Here is a 23,188-nt window from a genome sequence, read left to right as displayed (position 1 = left end):
CAAATCAAGGGCGGCACTTGCGGGCTGCCATTCTTTTACATAGCAGCATGGCAGAGCAGGTGGGAAGCGGCAAGTGACAAGCGGCGCCGCCGCTGACATGATTCATCATCATATGTCAGCGGCAGCGTCGCTCGTTACCCGCCGCTACCCTCCCGCTCTGCCATGCACACAGACAGTAGTACATCACCAGCGGCGGCGGCTGTAAGGCTGTATCCATGGTTCCCCCCTGGCTGCGTCTTCGCCGAGTGAGCTGATTTGTGCTCAGGCTCACTGCCTCCAGCACCCATTGGCTAATGTATACACACAGCCTATTGGCTGCTGTGTATCCAATGGGCGTGGAAAGCAGCTGAGCTGAGCTCATCCTGCGCTCAGTCAGTCAGTGTCTGAGAGACTGACTGAGCACATAAAGTTAATACTCCATGTTCTGAGGTGGGCTAAAGTTACATTTGAACGAAATCTATATATATGTAGTGTGTGTGTATGTATATATATATATTTATATACATGTGTGTATATATATATATATGTATATGTGTGTGTATGTATATGTATGTATATATATATATATTTATATATATATATATATATATATATATATTCCAAATTCCCCCATCCAGACGACAAGAATGGCACTCAGAGACTTTCAATGGTTTCGGGGAACAAACACCGTCTTTAGACCCTCCTACAGCCATTACCCATTAGGCTCATTGTACGGTTACAATATACTGGCAAGTTAGGACTCATACCATAATGATTACATTATAATAGGGGGGGGGGGGGGCGGCCAAAAATGTTGTGCCTAGGGGCGGCCTGACCCCTAAATTCGCCCCTGGTACAACCCATAAACATTATTTAGCCCAAAGTGGAATTGAAGTAAAAAATTCAAAAGGGGATTTAACGGTACTTGTTTCCTAGCACGGCCACAATCGCGGGCATCGTGTGCCTTAACTTTAAGGCACACGATGCCCGCGATGCCTGCAATTTCCTTTGAAAAAAGCACAACTCTGGTACATCGCGTCGGTCGTGTGCCTTAAGAAGGCACACGACGCGACTGACGTGATGCCTACGATTTCCCCATAGGCTTCAATGTTAAAATATTTTAACATTGAAGCCTATGCGCGCCCGACGCGATGCCCCCGATTTCTCCATAGGCTTCAATGTTAAAATATTTAGCATTGAAGCCTATGCGATGGACCCGATTTGTCCATAGGCTTCAATGTTAAAATATTTTAACATTGAAACTGAGTCCATTTAACATAGCAAAAAATGGGAGAAGGCCCAATATGGGCCATTTCTCATTGGGTATGGCCCCGTCACGATTGACGCGAACCCGAAGCGTGGCGAGCGTAGCGAGCCCGCGAGGGGCGGCGGTGCGCGTCCTCCGACCTTTTCATTCCCCTACTATCCACGTCGGCATGGAGTTGAGAATAGATTAGTGTGGCGAGCGCAGCGAGCCACCGAGCCCGAAGCGTGGCGAGCGCAGTGAGCCCCGAGAGGGGACGCGGATACCTTCACAGGTATCCGCGTCCCCTCGCGGGCTTCGCAGCTGTCCGCGTCCCCTCGCGGGGCTCGCTGCGCTCGCCACGCTTTGGGCTCGGTGGCTCGCTGCGCTCGCCACACTAATCTATTCTCAACTCCACGCCGACGTGGATAGTAGGGGAATGAAAAGGTCGGAGGACGCGCACCGCTGCCCCTCGCGGGCTCGCTGCGCTCGCCACGCTTCGGGTTCGCGTCAATCGTGGGGGTGGCGGCCACAATGGGGGGCCATTATTTTTTACACACTTGACGGGGCCATACCCAATGAGAAATGGGCCATATTGGCCCTTTACCCATTTTTTACTATGTTACATGGACTCAGTTTCAATGTTAAAATAATTTAACATTGAAGCCTATGGACACGATGGACCCGATTTCTCCATAGGCTTCAATGTTAAATTATTTTAACATTGAAGCCTATGGAGAAATCGGGTACATCGCGTCGGTCGCGTCGTGTGCGTTTTGGTATGCACCCGACGCGACCGACACGATTTTTTCCGACACGACCACCACGATTGAAATCGTTGTGGCCGTGCTAGGAAACAAGTACCGATTTAACATCTAGATAACACCCTATAAGGGGTCCTGTAAAAGGTTGTACCTGATGGACATAAGTCTTCTTTCAACCTAAACTACTATAGTACTATGTTAGAATGAATATAGGGCCCCATGAAAGCTCCCCTGCTTGCCAACCCTGGAGTTCCCATCAGCCACCCATTGTGAGCTTGCACCTATGTCCATTCTGCCAGGCCTTAGAATATGGAACATAAATAATTTATGATAATAATCAGGATCACAATCTCAGCGTCACACTGTACCGATCATACTGGAAAAGTACCCCAAAAAGCCCCAAAACAACTCACCTAATGACATCTGATGATCTGGAAAAAAAGGGTCAGGGAAGTATTTAGTGAATTAAATGACATTACGCTAAGCAGATACATGCGTAGAAGGAACTTTGAGGTGAAATTGTGAGATTCATGTAGTTTTGGAAAACAATGACCGCAGGGGCGTAACTAGACCTGTCTCGACCCCATAGCAAAATTTTGAAAGGGCCCCCCGGCATTCCGCCAGAATGAGGGGGGGTTGGGGTCAGATTAGTAGTTGGGGAGGGTATGACAGAATAGAAGGCAGGACCAGACAGAGCGGATACTGGTTAAGGTTACACTAAAGCTATGGGTGAGGTTATGCAAAAGGGGGAGGGGGGCTGTGACTGTACTGACTGGAGGTTAGGTGATGGACAGTGGGATGTGGGCAGTAAGATGATCGGGGAGGGAAGGTGGGACAGGGTGACAGACACTGAAATCATGAGGGCCACTGGGCTGGGGACAGGAAAATGTTGGTTAGATGGGTGGGCACGGGCTGGGGATGGTTGGTTAGATGGGGGTGGCACTGAGCTGGGGACAGGGGATGGTTGGTTAGATGGGGGGCGCGCTGGGCTGGGGTCTGGGGACATGAATGCACTGGGCTGGGGACAGTGGATGGTAGCACTGACCTGGGGATTGCTTATCTGGCTTCCCCAGCTCAAGTTGCTGCTGCTGCTGCTTGATGGTCATCCATGATCAGTGCGGGGGAGGGGGGCCCCCAAGCCACTTGTACCCCCCCCCATATGCTGGGTCTGAGTATCAGCACTGGACCCGGGCCAGATTAGCGACAAAGCTCTGTGCGGGGATTTTATCAGTGCCGGGGGGAGGGGAGGCTGCTAAGCTCCGCTCTGCAGTCTTATGTTCAGTGCCAGGGGGAGCTGCTAAGTCCACCATGCTGAGTCTCATGGTCAGTGCTGAAGGCAGAGGTAGAGCCAGCTCAACGGAAGGGGTAACCATCAAGGAAAGTTCCCAAGCACAGTCCCACCTCCCGGGGTTTTACGATCAGCGCCATGGAAGGATGCGCGACCAAGGCCAGACAGTTCCTCCTGTTGAGTTTCACTTTCAGCACTGGTGCTGGTGCACCCGTGATGCAGGAACTGTAGCATAGGTGATTATCCAAAGCCTCTGCCAGGGCACACTTTCAGTTAAAAAGCCCCCGGGCCCTATAGCAGCTGCACTCCCTGCACCCTCTATAGCGGGGGTAGCCAACTCCAGTCCTCAAGAGCTACCAACAGTTAATGTTTTCCAGATCTCCTCACAGAATCACAAGTGAAAGATTTAGCTCCACCTGTGGATCTTTTAAAATGTATAGTCAGTAATGAGTGCACCTGTGCACCTGGGAGTTGAGCTGGAAAATGTGAACTGTTGGTAGCTCTCGGGGACTGGAGTTGGCTACCCCTGCCCTATCGTTATGCCACTGAATGACCGTATAAGTGTGTGACACATGGGCAAGCACTAAATTATATATTATGCCTACCTGATGCCCAACCCTGACCCCTCCCATTGCAGCCTAATCCTTACCCTCCTCCTTCTAACCCTTACCCCCTTAACACCCACTAGTGTCTAAACCTAAAAAAATCTAAATGATGACACAGAACATGAAAACTTTACTGAACACAACAACTGAGGATCTGCCCAAATACAGCCACAATTCTACAAAGTCAAGTTCCCATCACATGGCACTATTGGGGTGTAGGATACTTATCAAGGTTTACGTAATATCTTGCGAGCTGCAGGTTGCGTGGGAGGTCAGGTGGTGGCTTTGCCTTTTAAATGATTGCCCCTTTAAGAATATGGATAATTATTACACAGCCTGCAGATCACAGGATCTTACATTACATTAACCCCAAAGTCTTAGTTTCTGACCCACATTTGAGAAAGTCTGTTTAAGACCCCAAAAAAACTCATTACCTTCAAATGTACCCCTAATTCTGATATACAGTAATGAAAACAGTAATTAAGTAATGAAATCAAATAGTGTACCTACCTTCCATTTCAGCATCATAATACAAATTGCCTGGGAAAAAAGAAACAATAAAGAATACAATAAAAATGATAATAACAACAACAGTGATTTGTCGGTCTTTCAGAATATGGCATATACAGTATGTATGAGATGTGTCAAAATCCTGCTGTGATGAAATAACACTCCATGTATTTATATTTTTCTCCAAATTATTAATGATATTAGCAAACACAGAGTCATTCATGAACTTGTAAAAAGGACAATAACATGTAATTTTTGACATGTAGCTTAATTGTCAATCACAACAATGTCAATATTGTATATTGTACAAGACTTATTAGCCACAATAACATCACTTGCCTGAGTCATCAGACTTAAAGGTAAGGCTGATTAGATTGCAGGTGAATGTTGTTTACTTGGCTCTATAAAAGCATCTGCATATGACCAAGCATGTCACTGTGGTATTGAAGTATCATACTGCTGTATGAGTCTAGGGCACTTAGCAAAGGATGTAGATAGAGAAAGAAAGGAGACTATCTGTAGGTTGTGCCCTTTACAGATCAACACAATATTTATAATATTAAGAATTAACTTTTATTAATTCTAAACTTAAAACTCTGCAAAATATAAAACAACAGGAGGAAAAATGTAAGAAAGTTTGTTTAAAAAGGATATACAATCCTGATGTGGTGAGGCTCCAGTGTCGCTAAATTTAATGAATATCACCTATATGAGTCAGACTAAGGTGTGTCTCATTCCAATGGGGGCTGGCAAGTTAAACAATGGTAACCATGAATGTTATGGTTACACAGTATCACTCAATAATGAAGTGTTACAAATGTTACTGTTTATTGGAAAATATGCACTGGAAATGCTCGCACATGTGTTCAGCCGGCGCATGCTTCGCAGTGAGCTTCGTCAGGGCCAGCGTGTGCTAATGAATATCGCCCACCCAGCGAATTCACAGCCAGGAGATTAGGTCTGAATTAGGCCCTATAAGGCAAGTAAGGTTCAGATTCTTACCATAATGATGTACGACTGTAAAATAAAAGAAATAAACAGTGTTAAGCACTGAAATCATTCTGCATCATGTATTCCAGTGACGTGCTGTGGTGGCTGTGCACAGAGAGGCACTGTCACTCACTGCTTTCAACACAAGCAAAATGTTGACTTTCAAAATAAAAATGTTTAACATTTTTTTTACTTTAACATCCACAGGTGTGGTAGGACTGTCCGGAGGTCAGGATCTCGATGGACAGTATATCGACATCGGAATTCCGGCTGTAGATACTCTGGCAGAGACACAAATGCAAAAAAAGCCCCTTACGGGCTTGGTGGCTAACGATAGGTTCTATTCTACCTCTATGTGGGTGGTGGGGTTGGTCGGGATCCTGACTGTTGGGCAATTGGACATTTGGGATTTCGACATTGGTATACTGACCATCAGGATCCCGACCATCAGACAGTCATTCGTCATCCCCATCCACATGGACTCCGAATGGGAATAGTGAAATGTGCTGAGCACATGTAAGGTGGCTCAAAGCAATGCGAGAGCACACAGTGCACTAACTAGGTGTCCACATGTTCAGGTGTTGACAGGGACCCAACAGTAAAAAAAAAAAGAGAAAATTTTTCCATGTGTCAACCTTTTCCACGTCACCCTTTTGCTTGTGTCGGCCTTTTGTCAATGTTGACCATGCGCATGTTGACCTTTTGGTCAACCCATTGGTCCATAAATCTACTAGGGGAACTCCTTTCCCATAAAGGTTTCTTATCTACAATGTACGTAACCAAGCATTAAATCTACATTGGGTTGTATGCAATAATCTCTTACACGGTGAAGAAGGGGACAAGTGCAAAATTGACCATACAAGCCCCAATAGTTAATTGTCTTATCTCAGAGACTACTGCCAAAATCTGTATATTAAAACCACTTACCTCGATCCACCGTGTCGGCATCTATAAGTCAAATGATAAACGAAAATGACTAAATAACAAAGCAACAGAAATATAATTTCCTAACTGTATAATTTATAATATTATTTATTGTGTCTGTCATTATTATTATTAAACGTTTGCATTCCCTAATATAGCTGCCCCTGCTTCAGTATGTCCAACTTACCACACGAGGACTGATTTTCCCCACTCCTCAGTCCAAATCCACCACACCACTCTATACACCCCATATAACCTACAGCCGAATTTAGATCACTCACAGTGGCCTACAAAGCCTAGAAAAACAAAATCATCTCTTCATACATCGCCGCCAATATGACCACAGAACACTCTACCTCTCGCCCCTTGTAACTCTGCCCAGTGTTCTCATGTGGTCTCCGGTACCTATCTCCAACTACAAGACTTCTCCAGGGTTGATGGACACTGGATGGAATTTCAGACTCATGTCTGATCAGAATCTCAAAATCAAAGTTTTACATCCTTTATATATTTATTTGTTGGCCGTTATGAATGTTGACTAACCGGTGACTCACAATTACCATTACCACAATGGACAAATATGTACCTTCTGCTGTCTAATCACTGAAGAAAGGGCTGAAACCTCTGAAACGTCAAGCACTTTCTATAATCTAGGGTAAAATATTCTCCTGTGGGATTTTCACCTACTGGGTTTTCGTGTTGAGGCTTTGCATTGCTTCAATATGAGTTCCTGAGAGACAGATTGGGGGCAGTAATCGCTGCATAGAACCACTAAGCATCACCAGTGATATTTTCAGTGCAGTAATGCAAGTGGCCCCAGTATGCAAATCAGAGGGAGGAGTAAGGATGAGCAGTATTGCAATATTATGACAGAGTGACACCATTGTGCTTAGGGTAGAGGTCAGAAACCAAACCATAAAAGTTATTCTTATAATAAATCTTTATATATGACTCCCACAAGTTAAAAAACATTAAAACCGTTTGTGGCAACCGTTGGACACTCAATAAAATCATGTAACGGTTAACAGATACAGAAAACTTTTTCAAACTTTTCTTTCTGGTAAAAACAAGGAAAATCCTAAACAAAACAACAGGAAAGATGTGGCATTAAATTCCTAAGGACCATGTCGAGGATCAGCCCCATCCTCAATGGCAAACTTCAAGGCTGAGAAGTGATCCATAGACACAGGGCCAAGCCATAAAGTGCACCAACAACCCCTAGTAGATATCTAGCTACATGAAGACCTGGAGATAGCTGAGAACCAGCCACAGATGACCTCATAACAGACACAATAATCAAACAACACATATGAAAGTATAAAAAGATAAACCTGTATGGACTGTATATCAAAGAAAGCAAAATACCAAATAAAATGGCCTCCTAACTTAGGGCCTTATTCTGGTCGAAGCGGTCCGTTCCGCATTCTTTCGGAGTGCGCTTTTTAGCCGTCTGCGCATGCGTAGGCAACGCTATGCACATGTGCCACGCATGGTCTCCGTACTCGTACTCACTAATACCGTCCAGAAATGTCCACCGAATTGAATCGGGAAATATGGGCGCAATATTGGCGTCATTTGGACTTACACAAGGGCTTGGTTTCAAAGTGGGAAAAACTGGGCGTAAATATGGGCGTACACGAGGGAGTGCACGAACTGTGGTAGGTGTGCATTCGGACAGCACACCGACTGCAAACGAACCAACACGCATGAAATATGCGGTCTTCATAAGCAAGTTTCACTTTGCGGAGACCACTTGTTCTTGTGCTAGGCATTCGGTTCGCCCAATTAGTACGCCCGCACCTGAAACACTGTTAGTTGAACACAATACAATCCACTCCTCTGCTCATTACTCATTAATTACACTCTTTTCATTGCTTCAATTGGAAGCATTGCTTCCTAAATGGACCATTACTAAATACACACACACACACACACACACTGTGTTTATAACTGTTGGTAAGTTTGCTTTAGTATGTGTTAGTAATAATTAGCACATTGAAGAATATTGCATTTGACGTGCAATTATTATATAATATGCATACATAAAACCTAGGTAAAGGGGTAACAATGAATGAATAGCACTTCACATGATGTAAGGGTTAATCTAAAGAGGTACTAATGTGTTTAAGTATCAATTAGGATTTACTTGATGACAATTACAAACAATCCATTTTTTATGAGGTTGCCTAATTGCATAAGTGTGTCATGTGTCAGATGTATGACTTCAGATAGCAGTCGTGAGTTTTGCGGACATACCCCGCATCGGTGCGTACGGGCAGCTTCCTGTCCGTTCTGACGCTGTTAGACCGTGCAGAATCTTTGTGTGGCCACCGCACACGCACGGTTTGGATGTAGTCCGAAAACACACCCTCTTCTTAGAGAGTGAGTCCGTCCGAATGCGTAGGACCTGTGGGCGTTTGTGCTTACAATGTCCGCACAGCATGGCGTTCGGTCAGCTCCGAAAGAATTCGGAACGGACCGCACCAACCAGAATAACCTCCTTAGTGAGCCGGCTGGAGCTGTATGACTTCAGTGGTCAATCCTACTTATATATGTATGGCATGTCTGCACCCTATCATTGCCTTTACCAACCCCACCCCAACTTCCCCATAAGAAGACCAACCCAAGGACAGAAGATGTTTATAGCCAAAGGACACAGACTGGACCGCGCTACGTATGATGTATCAAAGCTCTAGTCATCGGTTACAGAGAACGCCCATAAGAGACTTACCGTGGAAGTCTTCATCTCTCAGACCTGCAACAAATAAAAAATACAGAACCGGGGATTATTATCAATCAATATGGATCATCATGAGTTGAATCATTTACAGAGGTCTAGTTCACAAATTTGGTATATTTCTCCTGGAGTCTTAGTACATCTCCCCCTAATCACCTTACACATAATTTGTTCCAACAGGAAAGCAGTGCACAGATGTGTCAGTTGCTTTTCAGATTGATTATACTGGTTAGGAACATCATCAAGAAATGGAACTAAGCAAATAATAATATGAGATAATACACCCACGTAGGCTGCAACGCGCCAGACGATTAGGTCCCACTAGGACGCCAGGACGTCCTCTGTACGGAAGTCCCCTGTACGGACCACCAGGACGTCCTCTGTACGGAAGTCCCTTGTACGGACACTTTCATCTTCTATAGCCCCACAACTTCATTCAAGAAGCCCAAAAGAACCAAAATCCAGAATTTATTATCCTGTGTCTAATAGTAACAGCCCCATATCGAGACTCCGAAAAATAATTTGTGCATCAGACTTATTCGTTGGAAAAAACATGAAACAGTCAACGTGTATTTTTGGGGGGAATTTTTCATACTTTATTATCCACGTGGACTTTTAGCAAACGCCGAGGCCCAAAGCATTGTGGGCCATGTCTGGGGCTGCACTAATTTGGGGTTCAAGTAATAAAATGTACAAATTGAATGAGAAAAGAAAAAATAAATGTCAACTCTTTCATGTGTCGACTATTTGTATGACCACTTTGTGTCAACCAATTGACTCTCTTATCATTTAGATGGTAACCGTCTTGTGCGACATATTACTGGTTGTCGTTAAATATCAGTTCATTGCAAAATTTGCATCATGCTGCGTCAGTTTGCGATATGAGCCTCTGACCGATACTACGTACATCACCGCTGAGCACATACTTACTGCCTTCTTGTGGCTTATTGGCCACAAGCTCCTTATTTTCCTTCTCTTCCTCAGGTGACGTAACAACCATCGATGTTAATGGGGTCACAAAATTGTACTTCAGGGATAGATTGAGGGCTTTCTCCGTGGCTTGGTGTTTTTTGTCACCTTCCATTGAAACTCTGCCCAGAGGATACAGAGTATTACTGCCAAGCCATAGTAAGTATGTGTTTCCTTGTCATATTATATTATATTATAGGACAGTACAGTTGAATTGTACCAAAACAGCACAACACCAGAATCCATCGGGTCAATGTTATTGGTTACAGCTTACTAAAGCAGGGGGTGACCATCAGTGAGTGAAGTCATCGATGGTTACCAACCAGATGGTTTCACACCATCAAGATTATCCATCAATGGTACCATCGATGAACAAACAACCAATGGCCATGCAAAATGATCCCGCGGATGGAATTTTATATATCCGTTATCCCGTTATAGTTCCTATAAGTCAAGCATGTCCAAACTATGGCCCACCAGCTGTTGTGAAACTACACATCCCAGCATGCCTTGCCATAGTTTGAACACTCCCTAATAGCAAATCTGTGGCAAAGCATGATGGGACTTGTAGCTTCACAACAGCTGGAGGGCCACAGTTTGGATATGCCTGCTGTAAGTAGTTACATACTGTTGTGTCAGCAGCTGTTCTATAGTCAGGTACGCCCAGAGTCTCTCTGTGAAGTCCCCAAATATGTAGCTCTGCTCTCCTGCCGCATCGTCCTCTCCCGTTAGAGGAGTTTCCACTGTCGCAGAGTATGGCTCAGCCACCTTCATGAGAACAAGGGTTTATTAATGAGAAAGTAAAAGGTATTAGTAACAAAAGTCATAATAATCATTTTATTTATATACTGTATGCTTTTTCTTCAATAGGACCCAAGGCGCTTAACAGTTAGAACGATTGTAATACAGTACAGGAACAATGAAGTACAAAAAAGCTTTCCATAAACAATACTTAAGAGAATTAAGGAAATGTTTGAGTAAACAGGAAAGTCTTGTGTCTGTTTTTGAAGGATTCTAGAGTGGGGGTCTCTCGAACTGTGCGGCGACGTGAGTTCCATAGAGTCGGAGCAGCATGGCTAAAAGCCAGACCCCCAGATGAATCACGGGAGATTCTAGGTACATCTACAGACGGTCTCTGATGTCGTCTTTGTACCCTAACACCACAGGGACAGAACAGCACCACACCCGCCATAGTGGTACAGCGTTATGGTTGCGTGGTAAATGACGGTAGTGACAGAAGAGAACGGGAGAGACTCACCCCTTGTGCGGTGACCCGCGCTGTGATATTCTGCACACTGCCGCTGGTCACATGACCTGCCACTATAATCTCCGACCCCTGATAATAATGTCTGAAGCTGCTCTGGGTCACATGATCCACAGAATTATCCAGATATTGCAGGTCAATGTTTAGCAGCATTGGGTGCGCCACTTCTTTGTAGAAACCCTGAAAGACCAGAGAGGATGTAACGCCTGTAAATGGTTTTCTGTACATTTGTGTAAAGAAGCATACATCATGTAAGATACGTATAGGCCCCTTTATTGTGGGCAGTTTTGCGAGCCAACCAAACGCCCCCCCCCCCCCCCCTCCCATGCACAATGAATGTCCCCACGCGCACGCGCATGCAAATAGATGTTTTGCAGCCTTGTGTGAGAGGCAGAAATCTTTAGATGGTTGCAGACCAATGAAGTCATTCTCTGGTGACTTAGGTTTGTGGCCCCCTGGTACGGAATCGGGCACAAAGTATCTGCGCATGGGCATAATGTTTATGTGCATGTACAGTTGCACAACATCGTTACCTTGTGCGAACTTGCAGGGGAGCGAACGGAGCAGAATGAGGGCCATAGTGCAGGGAGGGGTCTGATTCTGTGCCGGGTGCATTTTAACCTTCCTTGGGGTTTATTTACAGACATGGGAGTTTCATTTCACCTGTGATGTTGCTATGGCAACCAATCAGATCCTCTCTATTAGCTTCTAGAAGGTCTTCAATAAGTAAGAAGTAGATTCTGATTGGTTGCCCATAGCAACAGCCCATGTGAAGCAGATGTATTAAATAACGATTGTTAACTCAATATGTCCATAATCATTACCCGGGGCAAGAGAATCACGCAGGAAAAGCATTGGTATGATCTTAGTTTATAAAAAGGGGACATGGGTCACTGGGTCAATTGTATGAAGGTTGACGTACATTGAGTTGACCCTGAAGGTCGACAGGGCTTAGATTGTCAACAGAATGGGAAGGTCAACACAAGCATCGGGTGGACAAATGGGCATAGTGGCCCCAGCCGCGGACACTGGTTGCTCACCTGTAGCTGTAAGGCAGAGTCCGAGTCCTCATATATTCGGCGCGCCAGGCCCCCATTTTCTAAGGATAATTTCTCCAGAAAGTTATAATCCACATCATTGCCGAACCCCAGGCAGTACAGCGTGGCTTTACCCCCTAGAGACTGTCGCAGGTTTTCTATGATTGTATTGTGGTTGGTAACACCTGTAACAAGAGGCTTCACATTATGGGGGTGAATATGCAAATTATAAAATATTGTAATGCAACTTTTGCTATATACAGTGGGTCTGGTGCAGAGCTGCAAGTTTGGGGCTGTTGTGCTGTGCGCGCTGCCATATTTTACATGAACAGTGTTCATGGCAGTGTAACTTACCAGATGTCGGATCTCCGTCTGATAGGAATAATATTATCAAAGCTCTCACTTCCGAGTGTTCATTAGGAGCCGTGCGATCAGTGAGCATTTTGGCTGCATCGAGTAAAGCCTTATTAATATCTGTACCTGCAGAGGAAGGATACATACAATCACATGGAGACAATGCAGCAGCATATTCCTATTTAGCATCTATTCACTGGGGGGCAGAGCTAGTGACTGAGGCTCCAGAGGACCCCAGTGCAGGAGAGGACTGATGCCGTGTACACAACTGCCGCTTCCCCGGCCTATCCGATGGTGGAACCTGCATACTCGCTTACCAATCATCGGCCAATATATATTATCTGTATACTCGCTTACCAATCATCCACCAACCAAACAACTGGGAGGGCATTTAAATGTGCCTGCCCAGTTGAGATGTCAGTCACCGGCATATGGGCAGTCAGCACACCTCTTGGACACACAGCCAGATGCGCCAATATATCGGGTGCTGGATGATACATCGACGTCAGAATCCTGACTGCTAAAAGCCCGACAGACGGGCAGCGGCTACTCTCCTTTCCAACGTCTGGCTAATGACTGTCAGAATCCCGACTGTTGGGGTGTTATACCACACCCATTATATCAGCCATCAGACATACTGCAGAGCGTATGCGTTGTATGTGATATATGTGAACGATATACCAGCCAATGTGTGCCTATCTTTAAGGAGAGGGGAGGGATTGCTTCCACAGTGCATGCAATGAAGGACCCCTTCTTTGTTCCAGAACCCCCCCCCCCATGCTAGAACTGGCAACTGCATTCAAGTCCAATCCAATTCTGATACTCACCGCTGACCTCTGCTGTCTCACTGCGGAATTACCCAGGTGCCCCACTCTAAGCATAACCGACGGCTTCACAACTCTCCAAACATTTTCTCTTTCTCATTAATATAAAAACCTCTAGTTCTGGGATATTGTTGCAGTGCCGCTTCTCGAACCCCCGGCCAGTGACTGCATCATTGGCTGAACTACTTTACCTCTACATTGCTACTTTGTTTTCGACCAATACTGTACATGTGATAGATTCCAATCCCAGGCCCCATTTCTGTCCAGGTAGAGTCTCAGCAGCCCCCCCTGATGGCCGTCCTGGTCCCTGCACTGACACATAATGGCAGTGACATATCATACCTCCTCTTGCGTTGATGCTCAGTACAAAGTCCTTTGCCTTCTTAATGTTGACCGGAGTGGCCTTTACAAGTTTCTTCCTCCAGACATCCACTTTGTCATCAAATAATAAAATGCCAAATCTGTCATCACTTGGCACATCGTCCAGTATCTTAATGAAGGCTTCATACGTCTACAGGTAAATCAGAACATAGCAATTATATCAGAGACATAGATGGTATTGTTGCTGGACTTTTGTGGTTGGCTACCCCAGTGCGCCGGTGTGTGCCCTTACTTATAGTAAAAGTCCTGTGTGGCCAGGACTAAGTGCCACAACTTATACAGAGTGTAATGTGATTTATACTGCAATATGTCCTTACAGGAAGGAGCTGAAACAACCCCAATTATTCTATGTTACCTACATGCTGGGAATCATGGAATACGCTGGCAGAATATACATAACAGCTGATGAAGGAGACATTTTTGATAATTATATATAAGATTGTCGCTAAATTGCCCGGTTTATCTTTTATTACCTGCTTAATTTTCTCCCCGTGCATCGAGCCACTGCGGTCTATAACAAATACCACATTCTTGGGCATCCGCCGGAGACTGGCCGGGGCAAAATAATGCACAAAGTATCCGTTAACGATCTGCAGAATAAACGTATTATGAAGAATTCTCGCCAGGGTCAAAATGGAGCAAAATAGTAACATATCTGTATATTAGACCTAGTACCAGATATGGCTCTGTATATTAGACCTAGAATCAGATATAGCTCTATATTAGACCTATAATCAGATGTGGTTCTGTATATTAGACCTAGAACCAGATATAGCTCTATATTAGACCTAGAACCAGATATGGCTCTTTATATTAGACCTAGAACCAGATATGGCTCTTTATATTAGACCTAGAACCAGATATGCTCTGCATATTAGACCTAGAACCAGATATGGCTCTGTATATTAGCCCTATAACCAGATTTATCTCTGTATATTAGACCTAGAACCCGATATGACTCTGTATATTAGACCTAGAAGCAGATATGGCTCTGTATATTAGACCTAGAACCAGATATGGCTTTGTACATTAGACCTAGATCCAGATATGGCTCTGTATATTAGATCTAGAACCAGATATGGCTCTGTATATTAGACATAGAACCAGATTTGGCTCTTTATATTAGACATAGAACCAGATATTCTCTGCATATTAGACCTAGAACCAGATATGGCTCTGTATATTAGCCCTATAACCAGATTTATCTCTGTATATTAGACCTAGAACCCGATATGACTCTGTATATTAGACCTAGAAGCAGATATGACTCTGTATATTAGACCTAGAACCAGATATGACTTTGTACATTAGACCTAGATCCAGATATGGCTCTGTATATTAGATCAAGAACCAGATATGGCTCTGTATATTAGACATAGAACCAGATATGGCTCTTTATATTAGACCTAGAACCAGATATGCTCTGTATATTAGACCTAGAACCAGATATGGCTCGGTATATTAGACCTAGAACCAGATACGGCTCTGTATATTAGACCTATAACCAGATATGGCTCTGTTTATTAGACCTAGCACCAGATATGGCTCTGTATATTAGACCTATAACCAGATATGGCTCTTTATATTAGACCTAGAACCAGATATGCTCTGTATATTAGCCCTATAACCAGACATGTCTCTATTTTAGCCCTATAACCAGATTTATCTCTGTATATTAGACCTAGAACTCGATATGACTCTGTATATTAGACCTAGAACCAGATATGGCTCTGTATATTAGACCTAGAACCAATGTTCCCTCTAATTTTACGAAGGCTGTGTGCGGCAAAAGATTTTGGCTGTATAAGGCTGTATATTAGACCTATAACCAGATATGTCTCTATTTTAGCCCTATAACCAGATTTATCTCTGTATATTAGACCTAGAACTCGATATGACTCTGTATATTAGACCTAGAACCATATATGGCTGTGTATAATAGACCTAGAACCAGATAAGGCTCTGTATAATAGACCTAGAACCAGATGTGGCTTTGTACATTAGACCTAGATCCAGATATGGCTCTGTATATTAGACCTAGAACTCAATATGCTCTGTATATTAGACCTAGAACCAGATATGGCTCTGTATATTAGACCTAGAACCAGATATGGCTCTGTATAATAGACCTAGAACCAGATGTGGCTTTGTACATTAGACCTAGATCCAGATTTGGCTCTGTATATTAGACCTAGAACCAGATACGGCTCTGTATGTTAGATCTATAACCAGATATGGCTCTGTATATTAGCCCTATAACCAGATTTATCTCTGTATATTAGACCTAGAACTCGATATGACTCTGTATATTAGACCTAGAACCAGATATGGCTCTGTATATTAGACCGATAACAGATATAGCTCTGTATATTAGACCTAGAACCAGATATGGCTTTGTATATTAGACCTAGAACCAGATGTGGCTTTGTACATTAGACCTAGATCCAGATATGGCTCTGTATATTAGACCTAGAACCAGATACGGCTCTGTATTTTAGACCTAGAACCAGATATAGCGCTTATATTAGACCTATAACCAGATTTGGCTCTGTATATTAGACCTAGAACCAGATATGGCTCTGTGTATTAGACCTAAAAAAACAGATATGGCTCTGTATATTAGACCTAGATCCATATATTACTCTGTATATTAGACCTAGAACCAGATATGGCTCTGTATATTAGACCTAGATCCAGATATTACTCTGTATATTAGACCTAGATCCATATATTACGCTGTATATTAGACCTAGAACCAGATATAGCTCTGTATATTAGACCCTAGAACCAGATATGGCTCTGTATATTAGAGTTTTCTCTGGAAATGAAGTTGAGAATAATAATTATAATATATGACCCCTGTGGAACATTACTCAGCTTCTCTGTATATTGACTGCTGCACTGTGTGTGTAAGTACTATATAATAGAAAGTACATACATAGGAGAGGTCCGCGTCACTGCAGGAATTGCGCAGTTTGAAGGGGCAGAGTTTGTCACACCTCAATATCTAGATTCATCCTTTAGGTCCCCCATAGAATGTTTTCTTTATTTTTTTTTTGTGTGTAAAAACTGTTACTAGAGGACGTACCTGCACCTTCCCAGCAGAGTTGTCCCTGTTCACATCGTACTTTATCGTCAGGTCCCCGTCTAGATGCGTTTCCCAGCAATCAGGGCAGTTCCGCTGTTGGTCCACCGTCGGATTAAATTCTATGTGAGCCTGCGAGTTGCGCAGGAGAGAGTATGACATTAGCGGGCGTCCCCTGCAACAGGGTGACACAGACTGGGAAGGAGGGGGACAGCGTTACCTTGTTATCTGTCAGATTTACTCTAACCATATCCGATAGTTCATTAGAGATAAACGTTCCGACAGCCTTCAGGAAGCTGATTCCTTGCGGTTCCACAATGTCTACACTGATCTGCAGAGAAATCATGGGGGGGGGGTTGTTTCAGTAATGGGGTTTATGGAAAAATCCTTATCCATGAAAAGTTTTTTAGTATTTGCACAGGAAGCATCTGCCCCATCTGCAGTGCAGCATGGTTTTAGACCTCATGTTGGCAGCACATGTTGTGGCCCGGCTGTTAACAAAAACCCTCAAATAACATGCCTGTACACCCCACAAGCTGCAGGGGAGTTACTTATCACTCACATGAAAGTCTTCCACAAGCTCTTTGGGTCGAACTCTCAGGAGCAATTCATAGTTTCCATGGTGACGCTTCAGCAATTCCTCATAGGTCAGTTTAAATGTGGCCGTCGCCAGCGCCCCGACATTCACTGAGACCTTAAAATGTTCCATTGTCCTCCCTGTAGATCTGTGTGTATATTCCAAAAGCATTATTATTATCATTACCCCCCCCCCCCCCCATCCAAAATGTGCCTATTATCCCTTCCTCTGACCTTGAAAGAAGCAGCACTTGTATAAAGTAGGTGGAGCTTTGTCAAAAAAGTGAATGTGATTGGTTGGAAAATGGGCATGGGTGTGTCGAGGGTGGAGCATGTTTTGTCCCAGTTTTGCCTTAATAATTGTTTGGAGAGATGATAAAGAAGGGGGTGAGGGAGAGAAAAGGGAAAGGAGGGAGAGTAGGAGAGAGAGAGAAGGAGGGAAAAGGAAGAGAGAGAGGGATAAATATGAAGAGTGGGAGGGGTGAAAGAGGGGAGAGAGAAAGTGGGTGTGAGGGATGGAGAGGAAGGCAAAGGGTAGGGAGTGAGAGAAAGGGAGGGAGAGTCAGAGAGGAGGGAGAAACTGAGAGGGATGGAGGGAGAGAGGAGGGAGAGGATGGAGGAGAGGGAGGGAGGGAGAGAGATGGAGCGAGAGTGAGAGGAGGGAGAGAGAGAGAGGGGATGGAAAGTGGTAGTGTAAGGAAGAGGGAGACAAAGGGAAGTGGGTTGAGAGTGAGAGGGAGGGAGATAGAAGGTGAGGTAGAGAGAGTGGGGGAGAGGGAGGGAGAGGTAGGGATGGAGAGAGAGGGGAGAGAAAGTGGGAGGGTTAGGGAGGGAGACAAAGGGAAGTAGGTTGAGAGTGAAAGGGGTGGAGAGAGGGAAGGAGGAAGGGGGAGAGAGAGGGGTGAGAGGGGGGTGGAGAAAGATAGGGAGAAATTGTCTTTCATATAATATCCAAATATCCCAGATAATAGGGATAATACTTACTGCACCAGACCGGCGCTCTGCCCTCTGGAGACGGCTCTGTCATACTGTCTCTTTGCTTCTTCCTTACGTTTAACTGTCCCAACCGTTGTGACATTGTCCACCATCCTAAACAATACAGAACATGTGTCCTCACCCGCGGTGTCATACCATTCCATAAGCTGATTCAATGCTGATGATACCACTGACGTATATACGGTATAGAGATAAACATTGCAGCTAGTTCTACACTTCATCAAATTAATTCGATTACAGCAAAGGGGAAGATTTAAAAACGCTTCTAAAACAGGCAAGTGGTGGTTTTGCTCATAGCGTCCAATCAGACTCTTTCTATCATTTTCTGATTGGTTGCTATGGGCAACACCAAAAGTTTTTCATAGGCTTTAGAAAATCCACCGCCAGTCTGAAATACGGCAGAAAATTCTACTTTGTTTTCCTACCGCACCAGGTAAGATTCTGTCACAAGCTGCGATTAATGCATAAAACACCTATGTGGCGCATTGTTTGTATTACTCACATGCTGAGATTGGTGATGTACGCTGTCTTCGGCAGCTCCACATCGAAGGTGGCCTCTTGGGAAGAGTTCAGGAGGTTCCTCACCATGGTGGTTATCAAGGTTCGGGCAAAACGGGAAGTTACTTTGCTCTCGATACGCATGCTGTAGATGTCCATTCTCTAGGGGGCGAAACGCGTAAGGTCATTCTGCTATGGTATGCTACCCGGCCGCTGTAGTGGTAAACGGGTGAAGAAGAACTCCAGGGTGTCGGCAAACCATCAACGTGCATTAGGTCAATGGGTACAAAAGATTGGCTGATAAAAGGTTAACAGATGAGAAGGTTGAAATGTACAAAGGTCAACATGGTCAAAAGTGTTGACACCAGTTTTTGTTTCCTTGTCCATAAGAAACAGGATACAGTTGTTAGGTCGACACAATTATGGTTGACAGGTCTAAGGTCGACATGTGTCAACATTTCTTAGGTCGACATGGTCAAAAGGTCAATACAAGCTATAGGTTGGCATGGGCTATGTCAACACGAAAAAGGTTGACGTGAGTTTTTCCCCTTTTTTACTTTCATACTTTACCATCCAAGTGGGCAGAGTGAGATTATAATAGTGTGCCAAGGTCAGCGGGGCACCGTGCCCGAAGCAAAGTGGTACCCTTATATGGTATCCATGTTGACCTATGTCGACATAGATATAAATACCATGAAAAACGAATGTCAACCTTTTGTCCATGTCGGCCTTTCTCATGTGTTGACCTAAGACCTGTCGACCTATTGACTTTTGACCTTAATCGAGCTGACCCTATGACCCATACCCAAAAGAAGTGTGTAGAACGTTTGTGTATTGCCCATTGTCATGTCAACCTTTCATCTGTCAACCTTTTGTACCTGTCGACTTAATGCGTGTTGACCATTTGCTGTTGACTTATTCACCCTCTAACTAGACACTGGGGGGGGGGGGTGGTAAATTTACTAAGATTGGAGTTCTATTGAAGATGGGAGGTTGCCCATAGCAACCATATTCTTTCTAGTATCTTCTAGAGGGTGCTAAATGAATAAGAAGTATAATCTGGTTTGGTTGCTATGGGCAACACCCCATCTTCAATAGAACTCCCATCTTAGTAAATTTACTTCTGTAGCTCTCTCATCATATCTGGAGGGTCATCGCCGATGGTAACTGCAGTGCAGTCGATGTGTTTGATGACCCTTTTCCAGGCCTGCGTACACTTTGGCTGGACAGAGTATACTGTAGGCCAGTCCATAAGCATAATAAGTGTGTTTATTTTTTTCCTGTGGGGACAAGGGCCCTTATTCTGATCGGTGCGGCCGGATCCGAATATGCGGGCAGGACCGTGCGTCCGAAACCCCGCCTTCCATACGGATCGCCAACTCCGTCCGAACGCAGTAAGAAGCTGTCCGAACGGACCGCACGTGTCGCCTCCTCCATCTCAGGTAACCTCCCCCATCATTCGATGGTCGCAGACCATCGAATGCAGGGCCGAGTGGTCCACCAGCTCCCGCAACCTCAGACCGCACGGGCATTTCTCTGTGCAAAAGCAGGGAGCTGGGCGGGCAGCTGACATCCGGCGATGTCATATGTCCGCCCCCTACACGTGCGTCACGACTGCATTACCATACGTACGCCCAGCGTTTGCATGGGAACGCCCATGAAACGCGGGGCGTATGCATATGGTAATGAGCCCAAATAGCCCTTCACGCCCCTCTCCACCCCCTGTTCGGAGTGTTCACATTTCATGCGGGATTTGGCCGTACGCCCCGCTCGCACATGCGCAGACACCTCTGCACATGCGCAGACACAAAACGTCGGCGGCACGAACGCACGCGGATATTACCGCACCAACCAGAATAAGGGCCCATATGTGTGTGCAAATAAATACAATACAATCTATATTTTAGGTTGCTCAGGCTCCTTTACGGGAATATCATTTGTGGATAGGTGACAATTATCTTTTGAAATCAACATGCATTACACCGTGTTTCACATGATGTACAAGGATGGTTGAAAAGTTCATTTTTAATTACTTATCGCCAGTTACAGAAGAATACCCCTGTGCCTCATATACTAATTGTATTCAGTATTATTACATATGCGAAATAACCCACAATCATTATGTTATTTGCGAATAAACCATAGCTCAGATTTTATCTGGAGTTTTTTTTTTAATGGAAAAAATTTTTGAAATGTTTTTGGAGCCCTTTTTGCAAAGTTTAGGTTTCGTCATTTTGAAATTCCACTTATAAATATTAGTAACTGGTGTCACCCAGGTATCATTGGATTCAAAATACATTTTCATTTGCAATTTGCATGGAGGCCCCCAACGCCCCCAGGTCACCAATGCATCCAGGTACGGATCCCACTCTAGTTGCAATAATACGAAACATTTCTTTTAAATAAAAGTATATTCATTGAATAAAACAATGTACAATACCTTATTCCCATAACTGGAAGGAAGAGACAGAGATATCATCACCACGATGAGAAAACACCACTTGTTGCTGTCCGCCATTGTGCAAAATGTAAGTCCTGTGCTTGTACCAGAAACATTTAGACAATGGCGATTAACAAACAGTTAAAATATTTGCAGTCAGATTAATGGATAACTTTCACTAGTTGCAGGATTTGCAGAGACAACAGAAACATCAGACGGTTGTTTTCTCTGAAGCTCACACGTTACGTGTAGTTCTGATCTGTTGTCCCAAACTGTACTGGGTGGAATATGAATGGACTGGAGCGGAACTTGTAAATAGCACTTTAAACTTTTGATCACGCCCAATCCGCAATGTTTTTAATATGACTGTAATATGACGTCATGGCTGCTCTCCTTTGATGAATGGGCACTATTTTACCTCCTCTGCGGAGTATAGAAGTAGGTCTGGGTGTCTTCAAGAGTGGCAGAAAAACCTAGTACCATCTGTGGACATACATGGGCACACTGTACTCCTTGTTATAAGGTGCAGGGGCAACTCCATTGCCAGGTGAATGGGGCACTACAACAGGCCTGCTGGGCTGATGTAAGGTTCAGGGGATGTTAGGCTGCCTGGAGTCATGGCGGCTGGTCCCAGCGGTGGTAATCTGTGCTTGTACGTGCAGCCACTAAGCTGTGTCTGCTCAGAAAACGAATGAGCTGCTTTCTTGAGGTTTGGGCATATGGTCAGCACCAACGTGGGCTGGCACAGCAGTTACAGCTTTTGCATGGCCGCCACCTCCCACGTTATCTTCTTTGTTCTTCACCCGGTGGCCAGATGCCCATTCAGGACGTATGCAGCATCTTCTGAGCTCTTCATCAGGCGGGCGACAGACTTAAAGCTCCTTTGCGTGGTTGTCCCCGATCCAGGACTTCCATGGCATCATGTACCATCAGGAGCCCTTCACCGCTCCTCCACCTACCCTGACAGTGCTTTCAGATTTAGTCCTCTCAGCGGGTTGGTCTACAGCAAGTAGGTCTACAAATATTGGGTCAACACCATTAGGTCGACATGGGGAAAGGTCAACATGGGTCTGTGTCGACATGGGGAAAGGTCGACACAAGCATTAGGTCGTCGCAAGCATTAGGTCGACATGGACAATGTCGACGTGGGTTTTTTCACCGTTTTTTTTACCCCGAATGTCGACACAGTCGACATGGACAAAGGCAGTGGTGTAAGTTTGTCCCAGTTGCCCAGAGGCAAGATGAATATTTGTGCCCCCCCCCCACACACACACACACACCCACACCCACCATTATTCAAAATATATATAGTCTGTTATCAAATATATATTTTATATATATATATATATATATATATATATATATATATATATATATATATATATACACACAGAGTGAGAGAGAGAAAACACATATATATTTCAGAACTTAGCCACAGAAGCGATTTTGATGGCTTTCAATTAATGGTTTTAAACTGTCAGTGGTGGAGAGGTGCCCCCTTGAGAGCAGGAGCCCGGCGGCAGATGACTCCATTGCCTCCCAGAGTTCTGCCTCTGCACAAAAATTAAAGTACATCACTCGCTACGCTCGGCACACTATCTTATTCTCCCACCACGCCCTAGTGGATGGTAGGGCATGAAATACCGCCTGTCGGCTCATGTCGGCTCAAAAAAGTGAAAAAAAACCATTTCGACCTTTTGACTGTCAACCTAATGGTGTTGACT

The 23,188-nt window shown here is 44.5% G+C and overlaps 1 protein-coding gene across 2 annotated transcripts in view; it reads right to left on the bottom strand.

The window, feature by feature from the left end:
- LOC146025746 (inter-alpha-trypsin inhibitor heavy chain H3-like) overlaps positions 1 to 21,718 on the bottom strand; it is a 43,696-nt gene extending 21,978 nt beyond the window's left edge. For both annotated transcript variants that reach the window (XM_083155781.1, XM_083155783.1), the window contains exons 1-18: positions 21,465 to 21,718; positions 19,029 to 19,186; positions 18,515 to 18,619; positions 17,517 to 17,679; positions 17,175 to 17,285; positions 16,958 to 17,086; positions 14,343 to 14,459; positions 13,831 to 13,999; positions 12,665 to 12,790; positions 12,314 to 12,495; positions 11,268 to 11,453; positions 10,638 to 10,777; positions 9,971 to 10,131; positions 9,035 to 9,058; positions 6,307 to 6,327; positions 5,392 to 5,406; positions 4,390 to 4,419; positions 2,400 to 2,417 (exon numbers count right to left, since the gene is read on the bottom strand). In XM_083155781.1, coding sequence (XP_083011907.1) covers positions 2,400 to 2,417; positions 4,390 to 4,419; positions 5,392 to 5,406; positions 6,307 to 6,327; positions 9,035 to 9,058; positions 9,971 to 10,131; positions 10,638 to 10,777; positions 11,268 to 11,453; positions 12,314 to 12,495; positions 12,665 to 12,790; positions 13,831 to 13,999; positions 14,343 to 14,459; positions 16,958 to 17,086; positions 17,175 to 17,285; positions 17,517 to 17,679; positions 18,515 to 18,619; positions 19,029 to 19,186; positions 21,465 to 21,542 — 1,933 coding nt within the window. In that variant the 5' untranslated portion in view covers positions 21,543 to 21,718. The remainder of the gene's footprint in view (positions 1 to 2,399; positions 2,418 to 4,389; positions 4,420 to 5,391; positions 5,407 to 6,306; positions 6,328 to 9,034; positions 9,059 to 9,970; positions 10,132 to 10,637; positions 10,778 to 11,267; positions 11,454 to 12,313; positions 12,496 to 12,664; positions 12,791 to 13,830; positions 14,000 to 14,342; positions 14,460 to 16,957; positions 17,087 to 17,174; positions 17,286 to 17,516; positions 17,680 to 18,514; positions 18,620 to 19,028; positions 19,187 to 21,464) is intronic.
- Positions 21,719 to 23,188: the final 1,470 nt, after the last annotated feature.

The sequence above is a fragment of the Crinia signifera genome, chromosome 8, assembly GCF_055691185.1.
Source record: "Crinia signifera chromosome 8, ASM5569118v1, whole genome shotgun sequence".
Taxonomy (NCBI): Eukaryota; Metazoa; Chordata; class Amphibia; order Anura; family Myobatrachidae; genus Crinia; species Crinia signifera.
Note: the sequence above shows the minus strand (reverse complement) of the source record. Positions and strands in the feature narration are given on the sequence as shown.